The sequence below is a fragment of the Leptonychotes weddellii genome, chromosome 5 (assembly GCF_054177405.1).
Source record: "Leptonychotes weddellii isolate Sample4059 chromosome 5, ASM5417740v2, whole genome shotgun sequence".
NCBI lineage: Eukaryota > Metazoa > Chordata > Mammalia > Carnivora > Phocidae > Leptonychotes > Leptonychotes weddellii.
Genome location: NC_138373.1, coordinates 154,179,338 through 154,200,228, shown reverse-complemented (window position 1 = coordinate 154,200,228; position 20,891 = coordinate 154,179,338). Strand labels below are relative to the sequence as shown.

The 20,891-nt window shown below is 52.3% G+C and overlaps 1 protein-coding gene and 1 non-coding gene across 3 annotated transcripts; one reads left to right on the top strand and one right to left on the bottom strand.

The window, feature by feature from the left end:
• Positions 1 to 3,049: 3,049 nt before the first annotated feature.
• Positions 3,050 to 3,198, bottom strand: LOC115938578 (U12 minor spliceosomal RNA). The gene has a single exon (XR_004073639.1). It is a non-coding gene; the product is annotated as a U12 minor spliceosomal RNA (small nuclear RNA).
• A 285-nt stretch (positions 3,199 to 3,483) lies between these two features.
• POLDIP3 (DNA polymerase delta interacting protein 3) lies at positions 3,484 to 20,357 on the top strand. 2 transcript variants are annotated; one of them, XM_006732392.3, is made up of 8 exons: positions 3,927 to 4,130; positions 11,470 to 11,555; positions 11,904 to 12,294; positions 13,011 to 13,097; positions 14,906 to 15,001; positions 16,827 to 17,006; positions 17,562 to 17,639; positions 19,815 to 20,357. In XM_006732392.3, exons 2-8 carry the CDS (start codon positions 11,503 to 11,505, stop codon positions 20,340 to 20,342), a joined length of 1,413 nt encoding a protein of 470 aa, XP_006732455.2. In that variant the 5' UTR covers positions 3,927 to 4,130; positions 11,470 to 11,502; the 3' UTR covers positions 20,343 to 20,357. The 2 variants fall into 2 exon arrangements, with proteins under 2 accessions (XP_081678703.1, XP_006732455.2); XM_081822577.1 differs by lacking the exons at positions 3,927 to 4,130; positions 11,470 to 11,555 and adding an exon at positions 3,484 to 3,646.
• The last annotated feature ends 534 nt before the right edge of the window (positions 20,358 to 20,891 follow it).

The window sequence follows — 20,891 nt, the reverse complement described above, 5'->3', positions numbered from 1 at the left end:
GCTGGGAGTCCAGCCTTGAGACCCTCCTCTCGTGTCCAGCCCCCTCATGCCTAGCCTTATTCATGCCATCTTGGCGGTGTGAAAAGCTCTCTCCAGTCCTGTTGTGCAACTCTGTATGTCCCATTGTTTTCCTTTTTGCTTTCCCCTCCGGCCAGCCCTGAAAAGCAGGGAGACATCATTAGCCTCAGTTTCTGCTGGAGGGACTGAGGCTCAGCAGTGAATGGCCTTCGGGTTGGAGGTGGGTCCTGAAGTAAGGCAGGCATCAATCTTCCTGTGGAAGGCTGCAAGTGGGATCGCTAGCTCCCTTGTTCCTTCATGCACTGTTCCAAGTGCCAGGGACTCGGCTGCAGCTGCCCCAACACGCCCTCTCCTACTCCTGGGGTGCCGGTGAGAAAGATGTAAGCCAGACGGTGTCGTGAGTGAGATGGTAAATGCCAAGACAGAAATCAGGACACAAGGCAACGTGGGAGTGAGGACTGCTCTCTGAAGAGACAACGAAGCTGGCCCTGCTGAGGTAGGTGTTCAAGGTGGTGGGAACTCAGCAAGTGCAGACGCCTTGCATTGGGAACAAGCCTGTGGAATTAACTTCCAGAAACAGATGGAAGGAAGCAGGTCGCTGAGGGGACGGTGGAAATGAGGCTGAAATGGAAGCACACTAGATGTGCTCTAGAGGGAGTGACTAGCAAGTGCAAAGGCCCTGGGGCAGAGACCTGCTGGATGTCTCCAGGAACATCGTGAAGGCCAGTGTGACTGGAGTGGAGGGGGGAAGAGGACAGGATGGGGGAGTGCGCAGGAAGGAATGCCAGAAGCCGAGCCTCAGGCCAGGGAGCCCCTTTCTCCTCTCTTCTCCTCTTACCTTCTATTCTGGCCCAGGCCCACATCCTAGAGCAGGGCTGGGACTCCTCAGTGGGCAGGAAAGGCCTTGGCCTGGGAATCCCTCCTCCACACCTACTGTGTGCAGGGGATTCTGCAGAGCACTGGGCTCACATTAGGTCTCCTCATCCGGGTCCCCTTCTGGAGGATGAGAAAACAGGCCTGAGTGTCAGGCTTTGAATGTACACCTGCCTGAGCTCACAAGGGGCTGTCCCCAGGAGCTGAGAAGGGCATGGATTGGCCCTGGTCCCTACCCTCTCTCGTAGTCTCATGACTTTCCACCCTCTCAGACCTGACACCCTTTTAAAATAACATTTATAACCGCCTCTTTAGTCTCCTGAAGTGGATTCACAGGTAATATCACCAGCCTACACAGAGAATTTTTTTTAAAAATCGGGTCGCCGGGGGCCATGGTCACAGGGCCAAATGCAGCCGGACTCCCGGTCTCTGCTGCGAGGGACGCGGTTTTCCCAAGCAGGGCACGATTCTTGGTCTCTTTCCAAACAGAGCAGGACCGGATACCTTCAGCTACGGCGCAGCTGCGTTCCTGGCAATTCCACGTTTGTTCACACTGGGCAAAAAGTCCGACGTGTCCATACAAGACACGCAGTGAAGCCCTGCCTGGGAGAACTGCAATGGGCCTCTTCCCTCCCGGAACGTCGGAATGCCGCAGGCGCAGGCGTCGGGAAGGCCCACGTCTCAGGATTGCCACACCCCAGTCCCCAACCTCCACATGACCGGATTCCGGATCCCTGTCCTTCAGATAACCAGACACCACCCTGCAAAACTCTACACCCTCCGAAATGCCTCCAGGGGAGGGCCACTCCGCCGACAGTTGATCTCAGTTAATGACCTTATTGAACTGGCTTTATAAAAATAACCTTTAAGTCACTTTATTACATTTCACTTAAGTCGTGCCGGGGCCTTAAATCCTGCGGTCCTCCGGCCCCTCCCTTGTTCCTCGGCACCTGCCCTCCGCAGTCCCGCAGGGGAGGGCGGTGAGGCCGACCTGGGCCCTCCCTTCCTCGTACCTGCTCCGCGCGGTCCTCCCCGCACTTCCTGGAAGGAAGAAAGGAAGGACGGAGGGAGGGGTTAGCGCCCCGTTTTACAGCTGAGAAGAGGAGGGCCAGCCAGCTCCCCATCGCGGCTGCGCAGGTGGGACCTGGCTTCCCGCCCTCTGTCTGTCCCGACCCCGGACCCGCTGGCTTTACCAGCTCTCGCCCACAGAGCTCCTGATGCCAGAGTTTTAATTAGGTGTTCTGTCAACAGTACATGAACTCCACTGGCATCACTGCACTTAGAAATTAATAATAATAGGGCGCCTGGGTGGCTCAGTTGGTTAAGCGACTGCCTTCGGCTCAGGTCATGATCCCGGAGTCCCTGGATCGAGTCCCGCATCGGGCTCCCTGCTCGGCAGGGAGTCTGCTTCTCCCTCTGACCCTCCCCCCTCTCATGTGCTCTCTCTCTCAAATAAATAAATAAAAAATCTTAAAAAAAAAAAAAGAAATTAATAATAATAACTCACAGTACAGTAATGCTCTTTGCTGTTCTAAAGACGTTGCGTAATATATATATATATATATGTAAATCGATTGATGCAACAAACATGTATTGAACATCTACCTCGTGCCAAGGTTAGTGCTGGGTCCCCGGGCTGCATCATAGAAAAGGCAATTCTACGTATGGAAGATTTTTACAATCAGCCTATTTAACCCTCGCGACGACCTGTCATTTGCCCCATTCTACAGATCGGGACGACCGAAGCGCAACGACGTGAGGCGATTTGCTCCTGAAAGTTATGCCGCCGAGAAGGGCGGCTCGTGGGACGTGACGCAGGCGGTCGTGCAGCTCTCGCCCGCGGAGCCGCAAAGTGAGCGCCTATTGCGTGCAGCCGGTCACAGGTATCCTTCTGTAATTCTTACCCACAAATAAGCGGCTGGCCTGACACTGTATAGAATGAAGTTTCATACAACTGGGTAACGTGGTCGACCTAACGTTCACGAACCATACGGGGAAAAAGACTTTCACGCCCGATACAGAAGCGACGGACGCCATCCCTCCCCTAAAACCACAGGAATAACAAGCTCATTCAAAAAAAAAAAAAAAAAACCCCTCCTAAAATTACTTACTAACTTCCGCCAGCCCATCTACTCTTTCAGTGTTAAAGGGGGAAAGACGGGCAGATCGCACTCCCAGGCATCCCGCAAAGTAGGCGGGTCACCTTAGGGGCAACCTTTACCCGCTCAAAAATTCGTCTCACATTAGCAGTGAGGATTCGGGCGTCACCCCGAATCGTTATTTTCCTTACTCATAAGTTTAAGGCATAAAGATTTACACGTGTTACTTGCTCGGTAGTGAATCCCATTCTCATTTGCCCTACGGTGAGTATCAGAGTGGACCGTTAAACTAAGAATCCAGTTCCTTTGCAGTTTGTCTTACTCATTTAGTTAGTTGTTTATGTCGCTTTCCATTTTATTTGGTGTCTAGAAAGAACCCGCAACGGTAGTTGCGCCGACCGCCGTATGCAGATAAGGAGCTGGCGTCGCAAAGGCTCACGGGATCTCCCCGCCCCTTCCGGTTTTTGCCTGGTTTGAGCTGTCGCGAGAGTTCGTGCGCCGCACGCCGGAAGCAGCTAGTTGCTCCGTAGCGGCCGAAGGGGCGGGCTCGAGGGCCGAGGGAGCCTAAGCTTCTTGCGGCTCGCTCGGCAGTGCAAGATGGCGGACATCTCCCTGGACGAGCTCATCCGGAAACGCGGGGCTGCGACGAAGGGGCGGTGAGCGGCCTTTTCTCCCTCCGGTGCTCAGGGCCGGCAGCCTAGCGGGGCTCGGGGCAGGGGAGGGAGCGGCCCGGGAGCGACGCGGAGCGCCGTGTGCGCCCGCCCCCTGCCGCAGCCGCGCTCCTCATTGGCCCGGCCCCGCCGCCGCCGCGGGCCCAGCCGCTCGGCCGTCGGCACTGGTTGGAAGCGCCGTCGCTCCGGGGAGGCCGGCGGGGCCGCTGGCGGCGGCGGCGAGGCCGGGGCGCCCCATTCGTGGGAGCGGCCCTGGGGGTGGGGGTGGGCGTCCCGTGGGGGGAGGGGTCCGGAAGGTCTTCCCGGCGCAGCCCCCTCCCTTGGGAAGACTGGCCCTCGGGTCCCGGTGCTCCCCGATCTCCGCGCGGCCTTAGAGTTAGGACGAGTGAAGTTTACGGGGAAGTGACTTGCTCAGACTCTGCGTGTTACCGCCGAAGCTGAGACCCAGACCTTAACTCCCAAATCCTAGGTGCGCTTCCCCGCTCTGCCGCCTCTATTAACACTTGTCTCCGTTGCGCGGCGTTTCAAGTTCTCTAAGCGCTTTCATGTAACTACTGTCCCATTTGCTCTTTTCGCCGCCGTATCGGCCAGGTATTGATATTTTCCCCATTTTGCAGACGGAGAGCTTGAGGCCGGGAGAAGTAGAGTGAGTGACTTGTCCGAGGCCACGGAGAGCTGAGAGTCGGGGCTGAGTACCCTCTAGTTGGCCTCAGGCTTGGGCAAAAAAAAAAACAGGTGGGACTGGAGGTTAGAGCTTCGTGATGGTTGTAGCTCCGAGTTGTCGGAGAAGACTGTTCTGGATCTGAGAAGATGATTTGCGGTGATGTGCCCCAAATTTCCTCTGGACCCTTAAATATTGTTACCCATTTCCAGCCTTTATGAGGTCCGGTTCACCTGTATGAAGAAGTGGGAAGCCGGCCAGTAGTTCTCCAGCACACGTTGCATTAGTTCAAGTGTCTTTGTAAACAGGCTGTAAAGATGTTAGATGCTGTTTCTCAGACGTCATTCACTTAGCAGATGTTTACTAATACCTCCCGTGTGCGGGTGGCTAGAAAATAGATCCTTTCTGTTGCTAACTGAAATGTAGTCCCCCACCCCCACCCCCCTGCACGCATATCCACTGCACCTGCCGCCACCACGTAATTCACCAGCCAGCGCTTCACCTGGGTTCGTTCATAACAGGCACACAGGAAGCATTAATTTACTCAGTCTGTGCTATGTGAGTAGTTCTGCTCTGTGAGTAGTTCTCTCCTAGGTCTTCCCTCTAATAACTGGTGTGGAGTTGGTGCTGAGTCCTCTGGCCACTTCGAAGTCTGTCTGGGTTTCATAGGTTTGCTGGACAGTGGCTGAATGAACCAGTTTCCCAGGACATGCCCTTTCTGCAATCACTCCCCTCGGTTCCTGACTGCAGTCGGTCTGTTACTGTCTGTTGGGTCTGTACTTTCTTGGCGCCGATGTGTGCAGAGTCTCGTGTTGGGCATTGGGTGGGATCCATGGGATGAACGGGAACTGTGCAATGAGGCAGACGTGGTGCCCTGGTGGGCCTGTTGTTGGGTTCTGTGCCTCCCTGGCAAGATGACTTTTGAGCTGGGCCGTTTCCTCATTTGTAGTAATGGTTCCTGGCAGGTGGTTGTGAGGAGATTAAGTATGAGAATATAAAAATGTGTAAAGTTTGTACCAGGTAGTAAGTGTTCAGCAAGTGAGGGCAATTATCGTGGATCTTTCTTTTGAAGGAGTAGAAGCCCAAACCCCTCCCCGATGGGGGGCAATAGGTAAGCGTTGGAGCCTTAGAGTCAACCTGTGAAGTTTCGAGTCCCTTCTCTCACTTTCCACGTGATCTTTTTTCTTTTTTTTTAAGATTTTATTTATTTGAGAGAGAGAGCATGAGAGAGGGGCGGGTCAGAGGGAGAGGCAGATTCTCTGCTAAACAGGGAGCCTGACTTGGGGCTTGATCCCAGGACCCTGAGATCATGACCTGAGCTGAAGGCAGACACTTAACGGACTGAGCCACCCAGGTGCCCCTCCACATGATCTTATGCAAGTTACTTAACCATTCCATATCTCTCTCATTTATAAAATGTAGATAATATTTATTTTGTTAGGTGATTGTTAGGACTAAGTGAATTCATATATCTAAAGTACTTTAAAAGTATCTGATGGTTCTAAGTGTCCAGTAGATGTTAGCTCTCAGCATCATTATTGAAGGCTTTTAAATATAGAAGTAACATTCCAATTTTGTGTGAGAATATGTGAGAGAATATTGCCTTGCTGTTACACGAAGATTGGATTGGGGGAATGTGCAACAGACTCTACATACTGGTTTGGTCTGCATGCTGTGTTTGGGTTAAACCTGGTGGAAACGTCATTTTTATTTTTACTTGCAAGGACAATGAAGACTACATCCAGGGCATCCCTGTCAAGAACTGAAAGGTCTAAGCTAATTTCCTACAGTAAGCATATTCTGTCTTACATGCTTCCTGGAAGAACTCTGCCCTTCCTGGGAATGAGGGAATGGCATTGCATGGAGGTCCCAGGAGGAACTTTGTGCTTGGTCATTTAAGTAGAACCAGTGATGATCTCCAAAAACTTTCTTCCTCTTCGTCAAAATAGCAGAAGAAACTGTGGAAGTGTAAATAACCTGTTTGCCCACAGGTCATGGAATGTGCTTGTTCTTCAGAGCAGCCATTCGGTTTTGTGTTCATCACACCATGTAAGTCAAGAAAGGGGTCGTTGTCATTATTATTACCTGGGCCCCAGTTAATCATCAAAAGATTTCGATGATTAATGTGAAAATACAGAAAGGGAGAGTTTTGAGTGATACTTCACTCAGCTGGGTGAGGCGCTCTCCTCCATGCCCAGGACCCATGGATGAGTCTCCCCAGGACAGCACGGGGCACCACCTGCAGTGCGGGCCTGTTCTTGTCGGTTTTTTCCTGAAGCTGTGAGCGTACTGCGGGTCAAGTTTGCAAAGTCACCCACTGTGGTTTGATTTGTTGAGCTCTCAGAAGATTGCTGTCTGTCCACTGCCACCTCCTAGTTAGAGAAGGTTCATCTAAGGTGGCAGGCAGCCTTCGTAGGAAGGTCGGACCATGGGTGTGGTGGGTTTGAGCAGCTCTGGCCCAGCTGCCCTGTCTGGGGAGTCCTTGGAGCCGTGGGGAAGGGGGTTGGTCAACTTTTCAGTTCAGGGCAGGGCTCTGGTCCTGGTACTCACTGCTTGTTTCCTTGTTGAAGTAAGATAAAGGAAATGTAGACCTAAAACACAGGGGAGGAAAATTAGTTGTTACGTAACTTGGAGGGGAAGAAATGGGATTTAAAACATCTGCACAAGACTCTTGGAGGGTAAGGGGACGTGTCTGTGAAGCACCTAATTCAGGGTTGGCTCTCTGTAACAGAACTAATCTGTGTTTTCTCCTTGTAAAGGTGACCTCAGTACACGTAACTCTAACCCAAAGACCCCATGGATTAAAATCCACTTTATAATAGTAATCCGGGGCCCCCCTCAAAGGCCTGATCCTTCAGACTGGACATCTGTCCAGAGCCAGCTGTGGTCGGGGCCTGGCAGAGAGTGTGAGGTTCCAGTGGGGACCCTGGCTCTCTCACCCACAGTGCTCTTCCCAGGACCCCGTGGAGCACCTAGCGGGGCCCTGGAAGCAGGGCGGGGGTGCATTGTGTCCGTGTGGGGCAGTGCAGAGCCTTGTTCCACGCCTCCGCCGCCCCTCTCCCCAACGTTGAGGCCCAATGTGCAGAATGTGTTTCGGGAACATCAGAGAGTGTGCAGTGGGAGGTGAGGCTGCGGGCAGAAGCTGGGGCCAGACCAGAGGCTCTGCCGAGGGCTTGGGCTTTGTTAGGAAGCCCTCATCAGTTCTTAGAACAGGAGGGTAACACCACGAACTCTCTGTTTTGGAGACCCACTCCTAGCAGGAGTGTTTATTTGAAAAATTCCTGATGACTAATGCCTGCCTTGTCCCCGGCGCTGCTGCCTGCTGGGATGAACAGCCGTCTCTTCATGCGGGAGGAGGAGCAGTGATGATGAAAAGCCTGAGCACTGAGGCTGCTAGAGCTGTTCATGAAAGGGGTTGAAGGAACTGGTGTAACCTGGGAAGTAGCTTCCTCGTGCTCCTGCCTCCCCGGCCACGTCCCCTCCCACCCCCAGATAGACCTGTTCTCACCCTCCGTGTGGCTGTGAGCGTGAGCTGTTCCTCAGCCTGGGGACAGCACACCCCCTCTTTAACTCTTCAAGTTCTGGTCATTATTTTTGACCCATGCGCTCTAACTGGATACGGGCAAGCCCAGGGCGGCCTTCAGCAGAGCCTCCTCACCTGTCACATGTGCTCGACAGCCTCATTCTCACGGGTGGGAGGGTGAAAGGAGGAGTTCTGGGGGAGGGGGGCCCTGTAGGGTCCCTGGCACTTAGCGGGTGCTCAGGAGCGGAAAGCTCTTCGAGCCTTTTTTCCATCCACCCGATGCAGGGCTGCACCGCAGGGTTGCCCCAGGCGGGGAGATGCAGGGTGTGCCCCTGAGAGGCTCCTCGTCCTGCACAAGGTACAGGTTTGGAAACAGAGCCTCGGGATTCAGCACAGTGAGCGCCTCTGCGGTACTTGTGTCCAAGGTTCCACTGCCCCAGGGAGGGCGCCTCGGACTGTGGAAGTGCTAAGGGAGATGAGGGAACGCTCTTGAGGGCAGGAGGCGCCCACCAGAGCTTCGAGAGCCAGGAGGCTGCAAGCTGTGGGCCGTGGGGTGTTGTTCCCAGGGCCTGGGGCACACTCAGCTCTCCCCAGCCCTCTCAGCCCTACGGGCGTCTGGTTGTATGCAGGGTCCCCAGAGGCTTTGGGCCTCCCCCTCCTGGAACAAGAGTGCTCCTACCATGCTCTTTGTGGTGACTTGATTTCCCAGCCCAAGGCCTCTGGCTTCAGAGAGGCCCCGTGCGTGGTAAGTGAATAGTTTTATCTGGAGTGCTTTCCACTGACTCTGGTTTTGTCCGGATCTGGACGGTAAATGTTGATCAAAATCCTTTTCCCGGGGCGGCTGGTGGCTCAGTCATTAAGCGTCTGCCTTCAGCTCAGGTCATGATCCCGGCGTCCTAGGGATAGAGCCCCATCGCATTGGGCTCCCTGCTCCGCGGGAGGCCTGCTTCTCCCTCCCCCACGCCCCCTGCTTGTGTTTCCTCTCTCGCTGTGTGTCTTTCTCTGTCAAATAAACGGGTGAAATCTAAAAAAAAAAAAAAATCCTTTTCCGCATTTTACGAGTAGGCCTTCAGTAGTAGCTCCTGGGCTGAACTGCTAGCCTGTTGCATTTCTTTTTTTTTTTTTCTTAAAGATTTTATTTATTTGACACAGAGACACAGCGAGAGAGGGAACACAAGCAGGGGGAGTGGGAGAGGGAGAAGCAGGCTTCCCACTGAGCAGGGAGCCCGATGCGGGGCTCGATCCCAGGACCCTGAGACCATGACCTGAGCCGAAGGCAGACGCTTAACGACTGAGCCACCCAGGCGCCCTTGTTGCATTTCTTTGATGGGCATCATCAACAGATGTAGGGAGCTGAAAGCACTTAAACCAATCAGTGGGGTTACTTCGCCTGCTACTTGGCCCTGGGGGTTGGGCTTTATTAAGAAGTTTGTGTGCCCTTCATCAATTCCAGGGGCCCCTCAAGTAGCGGTGGGTTTCAGCGCCACTACAGAGCATAGCCCCACGATTGTCAAGACCTTGCAGACCATGAACCGAGGTGGGCCGCTCCAGGGGCGGGTGGGCTCTGCCACATGCACTTGTTGCCGTCTCCCTAATTGTGCTTCCTGAACTCCCTAAACACCCCATTCCTTTTGGCCTTGCCTTTTGTTTTGTTTTTAAACCCATTCCTTTACAGGAGAAAATAGGACAGGGACCAACAAGTAGGGCACCCCACCCCCACCCCCACCTTAAACTTAACTGACCAATTCTGCAAATAACCCTTTCCCTCTCTCTTCCACCCAGTTCTTGTGTAGACCCATTGGAAAGTAATTAAATCCTAAAGTAATTTGCCATTTTTCAAAGAAAATTGGTACGTGCATCGCTGCCTTAGGCAGTCCTCTAGCATACTGGGGACAGCAGGTGTTTCCACTGGTCAAAGGATAACAAGATGAAGGTCCAGATTTGCCTTTACTGGTACCTTGGCTGTGCTCCTGCTGTTCGCACAGGAGCTGGTGGATAGTCTCCCTCCAATCAGTTGGGGAAGGGTGAGGCAGTAGGAGCACCCGCTGACTTGCCCAGTGTGCAGGAGGCCTCTAGGGAGGCCTGGACACAGATGTGGGAAACCGTATAGGAACTTGTTCGGTAGAGTTTTGCCTTCTAACACCAGGTCAGAGATTCTGAACACTGCCGTCATCCAGGATCGCTTGTGGAGTCAAAAGTGCAGATGCCCAGGCCTTCACCCAGATTTTAGATTTAGTAGCTGTGGGGTGGGGTCTGGACAGCTGTGTTTTTAAGCAGTTCCACAGGAGTTTCTAATGCTCAGTCAGGGTTCAACACCACTTACAAAGCACTGGGCCCATTCTGCCTCTTCCCAGTCCAATGGGGAAGAGAAAACAAGCAGATGTAGACAGGCACAAAGGAGGGTTGTCCTGGAAGAATCAGTGAGGGAGGGTTTCCCCAAGAGGAGATGTTGCCTTGGGAGCCGGAGTCCCCAGGCAGGGCACCTGCTGCGAGAGGCCGGGGTAGAGCGGCCTCGTGGTATGGTGCGCAGGTGGAGCGAGGGAGCAGCCTGCGGACACCAGGAAGGACTTCCAGGATTGTACTTGGAATGGTCTTCGCTTTCCTCACAAGCCACTGAAGGGCCAACAAAGGAACCCCACAAGCAAATGGGGCCTGTTTAATGGAGTTTAGTTCATTTCCAATCTTAACAGTTTCTGAATTTGACATTCTTGGTGGTGGTGAGTGTGATAAATACATACTTGGTTTTATCCCTGGTTCCTGGCACACTGTTCCTAAAACTCGTGGGAGTTTCCTGAGTTACATAGGAGCATCTTATGTTCTAATGAGGTGATGCCTGATGGGCCCCTGGATAGTTTCAGGATGGGGGTGGTTGCCAGAAAGACCTTGGCATGATTAGTTGGAACTTGGAGCCCTACCCCACTCCCTAACCCCCAACCTCCAGGGAGGGGAGAGGGGCTGGAGATTGAGTCAGTCATCAATGGCCAGTGATTCAGTCAACCTTGCTTACATAATGGGACCTCCATAAAACCCCCTATACAATGGAATTTGGGGGAGCTTCTGGGTTGGTGAACACAGCTACGTGCTGGGAGGGTGGTGCACCCAGAGAGGATATGGAAACTCCACACCCCTTCCCCTGTACCTTATGCCTCTCTTCCATTTGACTGTTTTCTGAATTGTATCCTTTATAATAAACTGATACTAGTAAGTAAACTATTTTTGCTGTGTTCTGTGAGCCATTCTAGCAAATTCATTCTCGAACTTGAGGGGGTGTGGGTCCCCTCAATTTTAGCTAGTCTGTCAGAAGTGTGGGAAGCCCAGGACTTGGGACTGGCATCTGAAGTGAGGGGAGTCTCTTGTGCTGACTCTGGGTAGGTAGTGTCAGATTGAATTGTAGGACACCCAGGTGGTGTCCAGAGAGTTCAAGAACAGTTGATGTGAGGGAAATACCCACACGTTTGGTGTTTGGAAACCACTCAGTGACTTTTTCTTTCCTACCAAGTCCTTGTGTCTTTGGTCTGTTAGCGGACTAGCTTCCACTCCCAGCCCAGGGGGGCATCTGCCGGCACCGGAGGCCTGGGCTGCCAGGGGCATGCTGGGCACTTTCGTTAATCATTTCTTCTCCAGGCCTGTTTGGCCCACCTCACAGAGTGCTGGGGGATGACTGAGAGCACGGCTGTGGAAGAACTTTGGAAACTGAAGTTGCTCTTCAGGTGTGTGGGATTAGGATATTTGGGGATATGCTTTTTTTTTTGACTAGCATCATTTGTAGGTTATTGTCCCTAATGGTGTCTCAGAACACCTGGTCTAGGGAGCAAAACAGTCTTACCTAAGTGACAGAAACCACCAGGCCCTTCTTCCTAATTTTCTTTGCAAGGCAAAGTTAAAAGCCATAAACTAGGAAAGAAGTTTCAATATAGGTTTAATTGTTTCCTCAGACAGCGAGCAGATTTCTGGTTTCTCCAGGAACTCCCCCCTGTTCCCAGTATTACGACGGCTCTACTTCCATGGGGTACTATTGATAACCCAGATCCGCTTAATATTGCCGTTTTTACTTGCAGTCTCAACGCCAGACCAGGAGTCGGAGGTGTTCGATCTCGTGTCGGGATCCAGCAGAGCCTCCTCAGCCAGCCAGCCCGCACTGCCACTTTCCAGCAGAGATTTGATGCCCGGCAGAAGATTGGCCTCTCGGACGCCCGGCTCAAGCTGGGAGTTAAGGATGCCCGGGAAAAGCTTTTGCAAAAAGATGCTCGGTTCCGGATCAAAGGGAAAGTGCAGGATGCCAGAGAGATGCTGAACTCGCGCAAGCAGCAGAGCACGGCGCCCCCGAAGCCCCGCCAGGTGGCCGATGCCCGCGAGAAGATCAGCTTGAAGCGGAATTCCCCAGCCACCTTCCTGAGCCCACCCATCGGGACAGTGACCCCTGCCCTGAAGCTCACCAAAACCATCCAGGTAGGTGTGACTCTTGCCATATGTTCCTGGGGAGCCAGGAACAACTGTGGATTCAGGCAGGGAGTGGGGGCCCAGAGTGTTGGGGCAAAATGACAGTTCTCCCAAGTGTTTGTACAGTAACTGTATGAGGGAGGCAAGGTTTTAATCTAGTTTTATGGAGAAGAAAGGGGGCTCCAGAAAAAGTGACTTTCTCCAGTGAGCTAGCGATGCAGGGAAGAGAGGGGAAAAGACAAGATACTCGTGGGGCGTGTGCTGTGTGGCAGGCACTTCACACATAGGACCTAATGTATCTCTCACCACAACTCTGGGACCATTACCCCAGTTTTATAAAAGACTCTGGGTCTCAGGGCTGTGAATTACTGTGCCCAGAGTTAACACAGTCGTCCGTGGGAGGCCCGGGGCAGGAGCCTAGTCAGACCCGGCCCCTCATCCAGGGCACTGGGCGCTTGCACAGCCACCAGAGGGGATGCAGACAGCATTCAGCGGTCACGGCGACTTCGGGAACAGGAACAGCAGCGGTGGCGAACATTTACTGAGCCAGGTTCACTGAGCAGGATGCCGAGGCTTCCTGTCGCTCCTGCTTTGGGCACGAGGCACTCTGGAGGTTACCACAGGCCACAGCTGAGGGCCACCATATTTCAGGTTCAGTGATTCCTTTCTCGTGGAGAACATGTGTGGACCCCCGGAGATGAATCACGATCTCTGTGTGTTTCTAGGTCCCCCAGCAGAAGGTCATGGCACCGCTGCACACCCATCCTGCTGGAATGAGGATCAATGTTGTCAATAACCACCCGGCCAAACAGGTGAGAGAGTGAGAACGTGAGTATGTGGGCGTGAGTGTGCGTACGGTGTGTATGTGTACACGGGCGTGTGCTTTGAGGAGCTCCGCTAGGTGGATTAATGAGGCCTGGCCCAAGGTTCCCAGTGTGAGGAATTGGAGGGATTACATTTGGGTTTTTGCAGTTTATGAGTTTTATTTACTTTTATTTACTTTTAGTTTTACTTATTTTTTTTTTATTTAAAAATTTTTATTATTTGTCAGAGAGAGAGCATGAGCAGGGGGTGTGGCAGAGGGAGAAGCAGGCTCCTCACTGAGCAAGGAGCCCGATGTGGGACTCGATCCCAGGACCCTGGGGTCATGACCTGAGCCCAAGGCAGACGCTTAACTGACTGCACCACCCAGGCATCTATTTACTTTTATTTTTATTTTTTCAAAGATTTATTTTAGAGAGTGCGTGCGAACGGGGGAAGGGGCAGAGGGAGAGTGAGAACCCAAGCAGATTCCCTGCCAGAGCCCACAACCTTGAGATCATGACCTGAGCTGAAACCAAGAGTCGGACGCTCAACCAACTGAGCCACCCAGGAGCCCCTGCAGTTTGAGTTTAAAAAAAAAAATAAAAATAAACTTACAGTGGGGGGTTGGGTATGCAAGGGGCAGAGAGGCAAATTGAAAGTCTTCTATTTTTTGTTATTAAAGTAGTGTGTGCTTGGGGCGCCTGGGTGGCTCAGATGGTTAAGCGTCTGGCTTTGGCTCAGGTCATGATCCCAGGATCCTGGGATCGAGCCCCACATCGGGCTCCTGGCTAAGCGGGGAGCCTGCTTCTCAACTCTGCCTCTCCCCCTGCTCATGCTCTCTCTCTATCTCTGTGTCTCAAATTAATAAATAAAATCTTTAAAAATAAATAAAAATAAAGTAGTGTGTGCTTAATATAGAACACTTGCAAAACAGAGAAAGAAAAAGAAGGAAAAAAGAGTTCTTGTGCTCCTGCTCTCCAAAGCCAGCTGCTGTTGAAATTCTGCCCTGGCTCCTTCTTGGTTTTTTGTGTTTTTAAGTGTCATTATTATTGAGTTAATGCCTAGTCGTAGTTGTGTGCGTATTATTATATTTTTTTTTTTTTTTTAAAGATTTTATTTATTTATTTGAGAGAGAGAGGGAGCGAGACAGCGCAAGAGGAGGTAGGGTTAGAGGGAGAAGCAGACTGCCCGCCGAGCAGGGAGCCCGATGTGGGACTCGATCCCGGGACTCCGGGATCATGACCTGAGCCAAAGGCAGTCGCTTAACCAACTGAGCCACCCAGGCACCCTATTATATTATTATCCAATTTTGTGTCCTTTTGTTTTCACTTTATAACTTAAGCACTTCTGTGATTCACATTTACTCTAAACATTTTTAATAACTGTATAATCCATTGAGTTGATGTTCCAGTTTATTTAAGCCATTTTCCTCTAATTTTCACTGTTAGAAATCCTTCTGTGAACATCTTTGTGGCTAAAGCTCTTTCTGGGGTTTGGATTTATTTCTGTAGGCCAGACTGCCAAGGATGAACTTTCTAAACCAAGATTATAAACACATGTTTTAAGGTGTTTCTAGGTGTTGCCTGCTTGTGGAAAGGTAGTTCTCGTGTACGTGGAGGTTGCAGCACTTTTGTTGGGCCCTTGTGGGTGGAGAGCCGGCCTGTGAGGATTTGACTCCCAGGCCGGTCTCCCCCGGTCCTCCCCTGCCCCCCACCCGCGTCTCCCTCCAGCTACTGGCTCCATGTGTCTTGCTGTTCTTGCTCCAAATGTCTTCTGAGGGCCTGCAGGCCACGTTAGCTTTTTTTTTTCTTTTCAGAATTTATATGATTTGGAAGATGATGATGACTCTGTAGCTCCCATTCCTAGTAAACAGATGAAATTTGCAGCCTCGGGTGGCTTTCTTCACCACGTGGTAAGACATTTTATGTTTTCCTTCCACTCACCATGTGTATCTGGTCCGGTGGATGGGCGAGGTGGTGGAGAGTACGGCCTTTCAATTCAGAAATCTTTCTTCATGTGGGTCATAAGAATTTCAGAACTGCTAATGCAACCCCTGGCTTATACATGCTGAGACCAGGGGGTCCAGTGCTGTGCTTGAGGCCCCACAGCTAGTAAGGTGCAGGGCTGCAGCTTCCGCTTGCTGTTTGAGACCCTGCAGGGGAAATGTGAGGTCCCAGAGGAGGGAATCGCCTTTTCTTTCCTTTGTGGCAGGACGTTCTGCATGTCCTCTTCCCTCCATGGTCAGCAGCTCTGGCCCGTTCTTGACACCGGATCCCCTCAGTCGGTGTGTTAGCAGGAGTAAGCTGCACCTTTCGTGTGCACTCCACCGGGTGCAGCCTGCATGCCGGGCAAGCTTGCTAGACTAGACTAGGCTGCTGGGCAGATCCCACTCAGAGAAGGAACGAGAGCAGTATCTGGGACCGTCAGGGTGGCCAGCAGCAGCGGGTATAGCCCGTGACAGGGAGGGCAGCCAGGGGGCACTGAGCCAAGTGCCTTTGTTTGGCCTTCAGAGGCCCAAAGACTCTGTTTTTGTCACCGCATTGAGTGAATGGCCCAGTTTCCTGGTTACCGCTGAAGTTCTTAAAGCGGAATGGTTTGGAAGGGGCTGGGCCTTTGCATGGTTGAACTGCTAAGGTCTGCTGCCAGGGGAGCGGTCAGCTGGCTCAGTTCCTGGCTCACTCTACTTGAAAGAATGCGGTATTTGTGTTACCTAATTTAAGACTGCCCTACTCTCCTACCCAGTAAGGTGGGTGCTGTTATTAGTCCTATTTTACAGGTGAGGGATCAGCCCAGAGAGGTTAAAATATGTTCAGTATCACCCAGCTTATAAGTAGCGGATCTAAGAGTCACGTTTACACAGTCTGGCTCCCAGGCCGCGTGTACCATACTGTACTGGCCGTCAGTAATCAAAAAGCAGTTTAAGAAATGTGGGGCCCAGGAAGATGTTTCATTTGCTTCGGAGAAGCTGGTGCACCAACCCTGCCCCATACTCTGCCCCTCTGGCGGCTGCAGCCCTCCCTTCTTCCTGAGTCAGTACCTTGGGGGCACGGTCTTCAGTCAGCAAGGTCACCCGCCGTTTCTGCCTCATACGTGTTTTTCTTCAGATACATTCATACCAAGGAGTTTCCTTGTTTATATTTCCAAAGGACCCCATCCCCGGTTAGGGAGGGCAGGGGAGGGAGGGAACGGTTTCTGCTGGCTTGCACGGCGACTCTGCCAACATGTCCCTCGCGGTCTGGGAGCCAGGCAGGCCAGGGCTACGCATGGTGCCTCCGTGTGGCAGAAACGGGAACCAAGAAGCTGGGAGTCTAGACCTTCTGAAGGGTGGGTTCCTCTGCCAGGCCAGCTCAGAGCTGATGATCAGCCCATTGTGATAGAAACATATCTGGGAATGAACTTGACTCTAAGCTTTTGGCCTTCTGCTTAGCCCCAAATTGTAGGTTTTCAAAAAATTTCAGTGGTCTGGGTAGGCCTGTGGCTCCAGGTCAGGCCTGCATGGAAGTTTCTCCCCAGGGGTTTCCTGCACTGGAGCGTGGCTTCTGTGAGCACGTGGGCAGACTGCGTTTCTCCCCTCCAGCCCCTTCCTTGGGGGAAGTCACAGGCAGCCTTTTTGGCTCCAGATCTCTAATGGAGTTGGGGAGCTGGGAGGCCTTGGGGGTGGGGGTTGTCGGCCCCATAGGGCTTCTCTCTTGCCTTCTTCTCTTGCTTCTCAGATTCCTATCTGCCTCTTTGTTTAGGCCGGACTGAGCAGTTCCAAGTTCTCCATGTCTAAGGCCCTCCCTCTCACCAAAGTGGTTCAGAATGATGCATACACGGCTCCTGCCCTCCCCTCCTCTGTTCGAACAAAAGCCTTGACCAGCATGTCTCGGACACTAGTGAACAAGGAGGAGCCCCCGAAAGAGCTCCCACCTGCTGAGGTGAGGCTAAGGTGAAGGAGGGGAAGCGACTGCACCCCTCCTTGTTGAGAGTCAGCCTGTGCTGGGTGGGCTGTGTGTTGTGTGTACGCTGTTGAGTCCTCACAGCACCTCCGTGAGGTGGGCATTGCCACCTCCATTTTACAAATGAGCAAACCAAGCCTCAGCGACAAGCTTGCGGGTGAGTAGAAGAAACGGAGCTGCAGACTGAGCAACTCTGGTGAATAGAACAGAGGTCTGCCCCGAGGAGAGCTGCTGGGACCACTGAGGAAAGAGCATTTGATTTACTGGGCAAGTCGGGAAGGCTTTAAGGAGAAGGTGTCACCTGAGCTGGGTGGGTCTTGGCACGTGATTGGCATTCCATGCAGAGGCTCAGAGGCCTGCGAGTGTCGGGCGTATCTCGGAGGTGGTGAGAGAGTTTCGGGCCCTGAGCGTTGTGGTGGGGCATGACTGTGACAGGCTCCCTAGGGGGCTTTCCTCTGGGCCTTCCTGGTCACTCGCATGCTGCTGCTGAGTGCACAGCTGTTGTCTGATTCTGGGAACTGTCTTGTCTGGCAGCCTGTCCTCAGCCCTTTGGAAGGCACCAAGATGACCGTGAACAATCTGCACCCTCGAGTCACTGAGGAAGACATTGTGGTGAGTACTGTGTCCTGCCAGGATTCTAGCTCTCAAACCACGTCTGTGTCAAGGGGCCCCAAGACCACCCCCAGGTACACTGATTCCCTGAGGCTCACGGGACTCCTCAGAGAGTCCTGTCGGGGCTGAGATTTATTACAGGATATAGAGCAAAATCCGCAAAGAGAAGGGCTCGTGGGGCAGAGGCTGGGGGAATACAGGTGCAAATTTCTGGATTCCTCCCCAAGTGGAGTCACACAGAATGCACTTTATTCCCCCAGCAACGAGCTGTGATACGTGAAAGCAGGGAACTCGGTACAGACTCAGTGCCCAGGGCCTTTACTAGGAACTAGTCGTGTAGGCTCCCTCTGCCCCTGCATACCAGCGTTCCAGACTCCTAGGGGGAAAGCAGGTATTCAGCATAAACCACGTTATTTGCATAGATTAGGCTCAGTGAGCCACTTTTATCAACTAGGGTGGTGGGAGCCCTCCCCAGTTCCAGGTTGCCTGACACCAGCCAAGATCCGGCCTTGGAAGCAGGTCTTTCAAAAGATAGCGGTTGGGCTGGCTGTGCTAACTCTGTTCTTCATAGCGACTAAACCAGGGCCAGGGCATCGTGCTGGATGGGTCTTGAATGGGATCCTCTAGTCCCATGGTTCACAACTCAGGGGTTCCTATTTTCCTGTGAGTCTTTGGAACTTCTGCCTCCTCTAGGGGTTTTCATGATGATTCCAGAGTAAAAGGAATGAGATAGATCAGTGTTATCTGGTGGTTGGCCCCCCTGGATTGCCCTGGTCTGTCCTGTCCCGCCCTTAGTCATGGGCAAAACCTAAACCTGGTAAGGACAGAGCCAGATGCAGCCAGGACTTCTCTTCCACCTTATTTTCATTTAGGCACCAAAAAAACCACTATTAATTTAAAAATCCAGGTGCCCTTTTAACTCTGAACTGTCAGATCATAGAAGGAATGCACCTGGACTCCAGCGTCTCTTTGCAGCTGAGTTTCAAGTTCTGTAACAGCCCATAAAGGCCACCACGTTTGACAGTGGTTTTGAGTGTGAAACACGAGTGCTGTGTGATAGCTCTGAGAAGTAAGCAGGCTCCCCAGCGCATGGTACACACAATGGGCGTTGCAGCCTACTTTGTCTGATACCTGACAAGTTAATAGAGAATTAAAATAGATTTCTTTTCCTGATTATAAAAGTAGTAATAGCTACAGTTTATTGGGCACTTAGTATGTGGCAGGTACTTTGTAGGCAGGATCTTTGAAAATACAGAGTAGTGGGAACGGCCCCCCTGTGGTGATCACCATGAGCTTGAACGCCGGCAGTAGCCACCCTCCCTTTCCCCACATGGGTAATGTTGAGAGAACAGCAGCAGTACAATTGGGATCACACTTAGTATTCAGTTCTGTATCTTGGTTTTGGTATTTAACAGTTTCCACTTTATCATGAAAAACATTTCAGTGACCTCTGCAGAAACCTCTTCTGTCCTCATGAGAGCCTTGTGGAGGGAGTCGCAGGTGAGGACATGGCGTGGGTGCTGGCCGGCCTCCGTGGTCCATCTCCACATTGTCTTCCTTCTCTGGCCTCCCCTCCTGCCCTGTAAAAGGAGGTGGGGGCGCCAGGGGACATGATGATGGTGGTAACACACGCCTACAGAGCATTGCCCTAAAAAATGCCCCCAGTTGAGCTTTCAGCGACCCTAGGAGGAAGGCGAGACCATTCCTTTTCTTTTTTTCAGAAGAGAAGACTCATTGTCAGAGAAGTTAAATAACTTGCCAGATTCCCTGGTGACATATTTACCACTGCCTTTGATGAGCCTACACATTCCTTTTCATGACTGGGCCCTTAGAGAAATTCTGTAACTGTTACCTTGTTGAGAAAGTGGGTGCAGAAGCAGGAAGTCTTTGGGGGTGCCTTGCTGAAGGACACACGGACTCCAGGGCTTAGAAGCCCAGACCCATTTCTTGCTGCCAGCTTGGCTCGTCCCCTCATCTGGTCCCACATCGAGAGGCCTGTGGATGTCCCAGGGACACCACCTAAAACGGCACCTCCCAAAATCCTGGGCGCTGGGCATATTCAACTGGAGTGCAGCTGCCAGTCTACCCAGAGCCCTCCGGAGTGTGTGAATGGCAGGCAGGCAGGATAACAGCCCCAAATTCTTCTACAACCCCAACCCCTCCTGTTGTTTGCAGGAGCTTTTCTGTGTGTGTGGAGCCCTCAAAAGGGCTCGGCTGGTCCATCCTGGGGTAGCAGAGGTGGTCTTTGTGAAGAAGGACGATGCCATTACTGCATATAAGAAGTATAACAACAGGTGTTTGGACGGTAAGTCAGGGAGAAAGCCACCTCCCCTTCCTGCTGCTCACTCTCGGGCAGCAGGCCTTCAGAGCGAGCCTTCCTCTGAGATGGGTGGGAGGACTCCTGGCACCTTCAGCCCTCTGGATGGAAGGTTTCCCATGCGCCAAGGACAGACGGGCATGTGCGGTCCCCTGAGCTGCCTGTTGTGCAGGGCCCTGGGTTTTCACCCAGCCGTGGGACTTCAGTCGAGTGAGCAGAGAAACATCGTTTCTCCATGGATGGTTCTCTTAAGAGGTCTTGCCAGGGAAACCAAAAGTACTAGCCGCTTCCTTCCAGATGTTGGTCTGATTACTGCTAGGACACAGATTCCTCAAAGGCCTGAAGCCTTGTCTAACGGTTCGCACCTGGGTGAGCGCTGCTCCTAGGGAGCAGGCTGCTGCTTTTACTGAGCTCACAGTCACATTCTTCATCTCAGGATGGCCTGTGGAGAGAAACTCTGTCTGCCAGGCCCCTTTGTCCACTGATGAGTTCTTCCCGTGTTTACTGAGTGCCCTTGTGGACCAGGGACCTGTGGTAGAGATGCCGACGCTGGTGTAACAGTCCGTGGAGTTTCGATTTGCATTTCCCTGTTGAATGATGTTGAGTGTCTTTTCTTGTGTGTATTCGTGAACCATTTGCATATCTTGGAGAAATGTCTGTTCGGACTATTTGCCTACTTCTTAATTGAGTTTAAAAGAATTCTTTTTTAAAGATTTTATTTATTGGGGCGCCTGGGTGGCTCAGTCGTTAAGCGTCTGCCTTCAGCTCAGGTCATGATCCCCGGGTCCTGGGATCGAGCCCCGCATCGGGCTCCCTGCTCCACGGGGCGCCTGCTTCTCCCTCTCCCACTCGCCCTGCTTGTGTTCCCTCTCTCACTGTGTCTCTCTCTGTCAAATAAATAAATAAAATCTTAAAAAAAAAAAAAAGATTTTATT

Bases quoted from the DNA above. Each gene is read 5' to 3' on its own strand.
- POLDIP3 (XM_081822577.1), top strand. From the start codon at position 3,588: ATGGCGGACATCTCCCTGGACGAGCTCATCCGGAAACGCGGGGCTGCG. The intron at 12,295-13,010 runs GTAGGTGTGACT...GTGTGTTTCTAG, and splicing joins AGCTCACCAAAACCATCCAG to GTCCCCCAGCAGAAGGTCAT. The intron at 15,002-16,826 runs GTAAGACATTTT...CTCTTTGTTTAG, and splicing joins GTGGCTTTCTTCACCACGTG to GCCGGACTGAGCAGTTCCAA.